The sequence below is a fragment of the Malus sylvestris genome, chromosome 3 (assembly GCF_916048215.2).
Source record: "Malus sylvestris chromosome 3, drMalSylv7.2, whole genome shotgun sequence".
NCBI lineage: Eukaryota > Viridiplantae > Streptophyta > Magnoliopsida > Rosales > Rosaceae > Malus > Malus sylvestris.
In genome coordinates this window covers 6597122-6604185 of record NC_062262.1, presented here as the reverse complement: position 1 = coordinate 6604185, position 7064 = coordinate 6597122, and the positions used below count along the sequence as shown (strand labels likewise).

Here is a 7064-nt window from a genome sequence, read left to right as displayed (position 1 = left end):
CTGGAGGTTAAAGCCATAATGCTATCTTAATTTTAGAGCTTCGAATCTGCAGGTCCGATGAAACCATAAATTTCTTCCTAGTCAAGTAATGAATACTTCTTTTCAAAAGCTAAAGATGCTGGCCCTTTATACTCCCCCTCAAGTAATCCTCACTTTAATTATGGTCTCTCCGGAGTCGTGACCATCTTTCTACTTATAGTACTTTCAGCATACCCTTTTCTTAAGTCTGTTTCATTACCCTCGTCCTTACTTTGGTGATTTTACCGAAAAAGGTTTGTACTTTGAATTCCATGCTTTATTTTTTGTTCTAATGTAATTTGGAATTGAGCTGTTGCACTGTGTTTTATGCATACTCTGCTTGATATTCAATATATTCATCTGAAAATTAATTGTTACTCATCTTTGTATTGTACATATTTCATCACACGTATCGGTAGTAATTAAAAAATTATATGCCGGAAGGTACCTTAGGGGTGTAATTTTATTGAATTATTCATTCTGCAACCTTTAATCTTTCACCGTATGTAGCTGATTTGTTCCAGTTGCTCACTGCCATTGTATTAAGAAAGGATAAAAAAGACGAGTTTATATATCCTTTCTTACAATCCATGGGTGATAAAACTGCAATCATAAGCTTGAAGGCATTGGTGGACAAGGAGAGGAACCATGTTATCTTCATAGAGTCCGACAAACATTTTATCGACGTTCTCTTGAGCTTCTTGACAATACCAATGGGAACAATTGTCAGAAATACCCGAAAGCACTCAGTACCGGTGGAAATAGGTTGCCTGAACAATTTGTATGCCAGTGTTGCAAATATTGATGTTCAGCATCTCCAAACTGAAGCATATAGAAGGATGTTGCTATGTCTCCCCACAGTGGGGTTGAACCTCATTGCAAAAATCTCAAACTGAAGATTGATGATGATGAGCCGATGGGGTACTTTCTGTGTGACAGTTGGCAATGCACCTTTGACAATAAGTTATTAAGTCACTACAAAGGTGTCCGTTGTCAGTGTGGAGCATCCATGAATGTGAAATGCACACTTTCAGGTTCCTCCTCTTCTGAGAAAAATGCGGGCATCTTTGTCAACGACAAATTCGGTGGTCTCATAGTAACTGATGGTTTACATGTGATATCCCCATTGTCTGTAGCAAGCAATCCCTTGTTTATGGAGCTCGGAGTCATGAGTGAGAATAGTACTACCGAAGAACTGACTTTGAATGTAGGCGTTGATGGGGTAATTGAGCGTTGTTGGCACTTGTTTTATTTTTATTTTTGCTATACCTGTAGTGCTGTGTTGTGTTTCTCACATCATGTCTTTTTCTCCAGGTTTTGAATTTGATTAAGCGCTCATTCGTATCAAAGAAACCATTGACATAAACTCTATTGGGTCATAATCCCAAACCAGAGTTATTAAGTAATGCAAATCTTAATCAACGAATACGTAGTGAATCTCTAATGCTTGGAGGAGACATGATCCTGATTGAGGAAGAAGAAAAAAAGATTTCTGTTAAATTAACAGTTAGCAGGTCGAGAAATATTGTTTGTTATGCAGAAGCAGAAGAGGATTTTGTCAATTTACTCTTCGGATTCTTGACTGTTCCACTTGGATTTATAGTCAAACACATGAGAGAAGCCTCTTCACAGGGGTGCATTGATCAGCTGTACAAGAGCGTCCAAGATCTTGATGAGCAGTACTTGAAGTCAAATTACCACAAGGATATTCTACTAAATCCCAAGCTTTATCCTAATTTTTGCTACGAGAATTATCTTTTGGGAGTCGAGGATGGCTCAGTAGCCTCGTATTATTATGCAATTTGGTTTGAGGGACGTTTGCAGGATATATTAACAGTGGATGAAAAACTAATCCCTTCCACTGCAGTGACGGTTCCACTCAAATTGCTGGACAGTAAAAATCCTCATGGGTATTTGAAAGGATCGTCAGTGTTCATGATAACTGACAAGCTGATCATAAGGCCTATATCCCCTCTCTTTGGCTTTTCGGTTTTGAACGAGCTAACTGTACCCTTGACTGACATTAAGGAGGAAAGTGTTCAGGTTGGCAAGAAAGAGGTGAGTGGATGGTTCCAATTTTGGTCATTAGTTATTGACAGAGGTACCTTAATTTGTCAACTTTAATTGGTGACGATTCTTATGTTGTTCCTTGTTACAGGCTCTGCAGCTTTTGGTGGCTTCTTTTCTAGGCGAATCTGCTCTAACTGACGTCTTTCTTAGGCAGCCGAAGAACGATTAATCATATACAAAGTCTATAATTAAAGAGATGTTGGTCATCTTATGCACGATGGTGATGCTTGTTTTGTTTCTATAAACTGGAGATGGATGGGTGATACAGCGTCTGCACTTATTTATGCCGGTGTGCTATGTATATTAATGGCAGCATACTGCTACTAGTTGGTTAAAGATATTACTTACGGATTGTATTTATTCATTTGTTTGACCGATCTCATCAGTTTGTTGTTCAATTAGAAGATCGCTGCGATGCTCCACTCTGCAATTTCATCACTGCGAGATCAATTGTCCTTTTTGGAATTGAGCATCAGTGATGCGATCAACCTGATGGTGATGAAAATGCAAGGACTTTTTGCATTTTCGTCACTGTGAGTGTGAGATCAGTTAAATGAGAATCAGTGACTGCGTAAGCATAATCCTTGTTTTATTCTGGACTGGTGTTTTTTAACAGTAAAAGCCAGACTTTCTGGCCCACACAAGCGCAGTCGGTGAAAGTTTACGACGATGCTGAGTAATTTTTCGCCGGTACAATCACAATTTCACATTTTATTACCAATTCACTTATGTTATAACACGTTGATTAGTAACACAACATAGTAGTGTCACCATAAAACTCCGTGAGGGCGAAGCAGACAAGTTCTTGCCTTTGATATCTTGTTTAGCGATGCTATCAACACCTCATTGGCTGGAATTGGAAGTAATTAATCTCATATTAAGTTTAGTTATGCTATTAACACTTGAGTAATTCTCTTTTTAAAAAGCAAAAGGCTAAAATGCTGGGCCATAACATGCACCTCTTGCCCCCAAAACTTCAGTAATCGTCGCTTTACCGTCTCTCTACGCATTCTACACTAATAATGTGTTTCCGCTTGTGTATTACTTTAAGCTGAGCTTGTTTTATAAGTCTTTTGTCTTCTCATTACCTTCACCCATTACTTCAGATTCACAGTTTTACACAAAAAGGTTTGATATTTGAATTCCAGGTTTTTAACTTTAATTGTACTTGCAATGTTGATCTGTCCGGACTGATTCAATCTGCTTGATACGTATTATGTTAATACCAACCTGGAATTTAGTACGGTCTCTGTCATAACTGCTTCTAGAGATCGTATTATTTTTGCTCTACGTTCCAGTTCATCACTTATCAGTTCTAGGAGGTGGAATTTACAATTAAGTGCTGCATTCGGGTTGTTTAGATATGAATCATGTTTGTTATCCGCGTAACCCTGCCTACTTATGAAACTTAATACCGCAAATTTTTATTTCTCATTAGCTCCTGTCGTGTTCAGCAGGAATTGGCTTCTGCCACTTTACTTACTGAAATTCTTCAGAGAAGGGATAAAAAAAAGACAACTTCTTAACAATTCATAGCTAGTCCGACTATGGAGAACAAGATAAACTTGAAGGCTTTGGTGGATAAGCGGAGCAACAAAGTTATCTTCATAGAGTCCGACCATGCTTTTGTCGATGTTCTCCTAAGTTTCTTGACAATCCCCTTGGGAACAATAATCAAGCTTGGTCGTGAGCATTCAGTACCAGTGGAAATCGGCTGCATTAACAATTTGTATTCAAGTGTGGAGGAAATTGACGCGCGTGAGTTGCGGTCAGATGCATGTAGAGAAATGTTGTTACTTCCCCGCAACGCGGCTGAATCTCATTGCAAGAACCTTGTATTGCAAATTGATCACAATGCCAAGCCAACACAGTACTTTGTATGCTCTCGTTATTGCCTGGCCACAGCCACAAGTAAGTTCTTTAGTTACTACCCAGGTCTCTTGTGTGTAGGGTGCATGGATACCATGCATCGGGAGATTTCATTTTCGGTGGATGTTGCAAGCGCCTTTGTAAAAGAGCGAGTCAGGCTTCTAATTACCGATGATTTACAACTGATCTCCCCTTTTTGCACATCAATCGTTTCTTTATTTACCAAGCTTGGAGTCACCAATAGGAATACTACGGAGGAGTTGCAGTTTAATATTGGAGTTGATGAGGTACTCAGTTGTTGATTCATGCGTACCTTAATTAGCTTTTCGTTAAAATTGCAATCCGCAATTTCTGACGTGAATTTTTTCCCAGGTTATGAATTTGCTTATAAGCTCCTTAGTATCAAAGACGCCATTGACCGAAACTCTACTGAAGCATAAACCCGTGGCCGAACTGAACCATGACAACAATTATCAAGCTGTACACATTGATCCGCAAACAGGAGGAGAGATGGTGCTGATGGAAGAAGACAACATTTCTATTAAGCTTATAATTAGCAAATCTAAGAACATTGTTTGCTATGCAGAAGCCGGGGAGGATTTTGTTAATTTACTCTTCAGTTTTCTAACTCTGCCACTTGGGTTTGTAACAAAGCAGATAGAGGATGGGTCTCTGAAGGGATGCATTGATCAGTTGTACTGGAGTGTCCAAGATCTCGATGCGCAATACTTGAAGTCAAATCATCACAAGGAAATGCTACTCAATCCGAAGCTTGTTCCTGGTTTTTGCTACAACAGTCTTTTAGGAATTGAGGAAGCCTCATATTATTATCTCGGCAGTGGGCTAACTACGGATAGTTCCCTTATCCATTCTAATACGTCATCGGAGTCATTTAAAATTGAACCCGAAGATCACAACTCCAGTGCTCGAGGATTTTTAAAAGGACCGGCGATTTTCACAGTAACTGACAATCTGGTCATAAGACCGATATCTACAATCTTTGAGCTGTCTGTTCTTCACGAATTGAATGTACCTTTCACTGACATTGAAGAAAGAGTTATGCTTATGGGCAAGAAGTTGGTGAGTTATCAGTTATATTTTTCAATTACCTCTACCAACAGAATTCTGGGTTTTAATTAGCATGATCTTTTAAGCACTTTAGGCCATTTGGCAAAGACAGTTGATTTATTCTAATCAAAGTTTTAACGAAATTCGGAAACTAATTAAAAAGTTTGCTAAAGACTCCTTAAACATTCCTTATTTGTTTGCAGGCTCTGAGTCTTTTGGTTGCTTCTTTTGCTTCTGACTCTGCATTAACGAATGCCTTCATTAGCGAGCCATATCAAGAATAACCAGAGCTTGATTACATTTGATGAAGAGGATACGATGATTTTGTTTCAAAATAGGACTGTAATGTTTTCATGATTATGCAGACTTGAGATTGGTGTTTGCGTGTGTGTGTGCAAGTTCGAACATACAAGTTTCATTTTAATACCGTCAGTTGGTATTTAATCCACGTGTTATAACATGAGGTGAACAGTAATTTTATACTTAGGAAATTAGTATTTAATCCAGGTAGCAGTTTCGGTGTTAAGGTCATACCCAAAAAAATTTCCGAGGCTGCAGGTACACTAGTTCTTGTCCTTTTAGATTGTTGGTAATTTCAAGTTAATGATCTCAAGTGTTTGCCTTTGTCATTTCATGCCTTTCCCTTTAGTTTCTTGACAATTCCAAAGGGAGCAATTTGTATGAAAGCGTTGAGAATGCTGATGCTCGTCACTTTCAAACCGAAGCATGCAGAGAGATGTTGCTACATCCCCGCAATGGGGCTGAGTCTCATTGCAAGAATCTCAAGGTGATTTAAGTGCTCAAGGATCTTTAAATGGACCGATGATGTTCAACATAACTGATGGTCTTATCGTAAGGCCTATATCTCCTCTCTTTGGAATTTCTGTTTTGAACGAAATGAAGGTGCAAAATTTGAAGGTTGGCAGGGAGGAGGTGACCTTGAGTCCTCAACATTTGGTTACACTTCCATTTAACTGCTCTTGCATCTTCCATGCTTGTTTTTATGAAAGCTTCAGTTTCTATGTCTCGTCGTTTTAACTGTTGTTGTCTCCTGTATTGTTACTTGCTGCAGGCCTTACGTCTTTTGGTGACATCTTTTCGATCTGATTCTGCTCTCACCCGTGTATTCCTTAGCCATCAACGAAAGAATGTCATTAAGAACCGGCAATCTGCAACTTGAACGGATGAGCCAATTCCAATTTCAAACACTAACTGGATAACACATGGTAGCAAACAGATAAGGCCACAAATACATTTCAAATAATTACGAGCCTACGCACCATGGTGCGGGTTGTATCAGTCGAATTGCTCGGTTTACTATTATGATGATGCGATGCTTCTGTCGCTAGACTTGCTACAAACTTGAACCAAAGCCAATATGTTAATTGGTGCGGAGTATTAAGAATACTTGCTCATATGAAGTTGTCAAACACAATTAAGCATCCATCCCTTACCTTCGTTAAGGATCGAGGATGCATTTGTTGTTAAATTTAAACTTTGGACTTTGTTCCTTGGTTCTGGTTCTTTTCTTTTTATTTCCCTTGTTTCTGTTGTTTGGGTTATTATCTGTTGGGGTAATTGCAAGAACAACTTTAATAGCACGGATACATCGATACCATGACTTTGTGTGTTAATGATATAATGTTATGTGTAAGTTTCTCAAGTACGTTGGATGAATATATATTAACATATCAAGCAGTACTCGGAATGGATCAGTCCAAACAGATCAACAGTACAAGGACAAATATACATTTCAGAAACAAAATAAAATTATGGAATTAAAGTTCAAACCATTTTGGGTAAAACTGCTGAACCAGAAATCAGGTTCAACTTGAAGTAATACACAAGCAGAAGAAGATTATGAGTCTAGAGGTGCATGTTATGAAAAGATTTTTCAGTGGGCTTAGAATATAGAGTGGAAGACCGCATTTCGTTGTACAATTAGAGAGGCACTTCAAAAAAAAATTCCTTCAATATATAAATGGAGTTTTAACAAAACACTTCTGGTACTGTTCACTTTTAATGAGAAATACATTTTT

General features: G+C 38.4%; 1 protein-coding gene and 1 pseudogene across 5 annotated transcripts; both read left to right on the top strand.

Annotated features, from left to right (window-relative positions):
* Positions 1-357: 357 nt before the first annotated feature.
* Positions 358-2608, top strand: LOC126614523 (uncharacterized; annotated as a pseudogene).
* Positions 2609-3006: 398 nt separating this feature from the next.
* Positions 3007-5469, top strand: LOC126616193 (uncharacterized). 5 transcript variants are annotated; one of them, XM_050284199.1, is made up of 4 exons: positions 3007-3216; positions 3543-4244; positions 4330-5037; positions 5229-5469. In XM_050284199.1, exons 2-4 carry the CDS (start codon positions 3636-3638, stop codon positions 5307-5309), a joined length of 1398 nt encoding a protein of 465 aa, XP_050140156.1. In that variant the 5' UTR covers positions 3007-3216; positions 3543-3635; the 3' UTR covers positions 5310-5469. The 5 variants fall into 5 exon arrangements, with proteins under 5 accessions (XP_050140156.1, XP_050140155.1, XP_050140154.1 ...); XM_050284198.1 differs by having other exon boundaries at positions 3007-3328; XM_050284200.1 differs by having other exon boundaries at positions 3202-3216; positions 3546-4244.
* The last annotated feature ends 1595 nt before the right edge of the window (positions 5470-7064 follow it).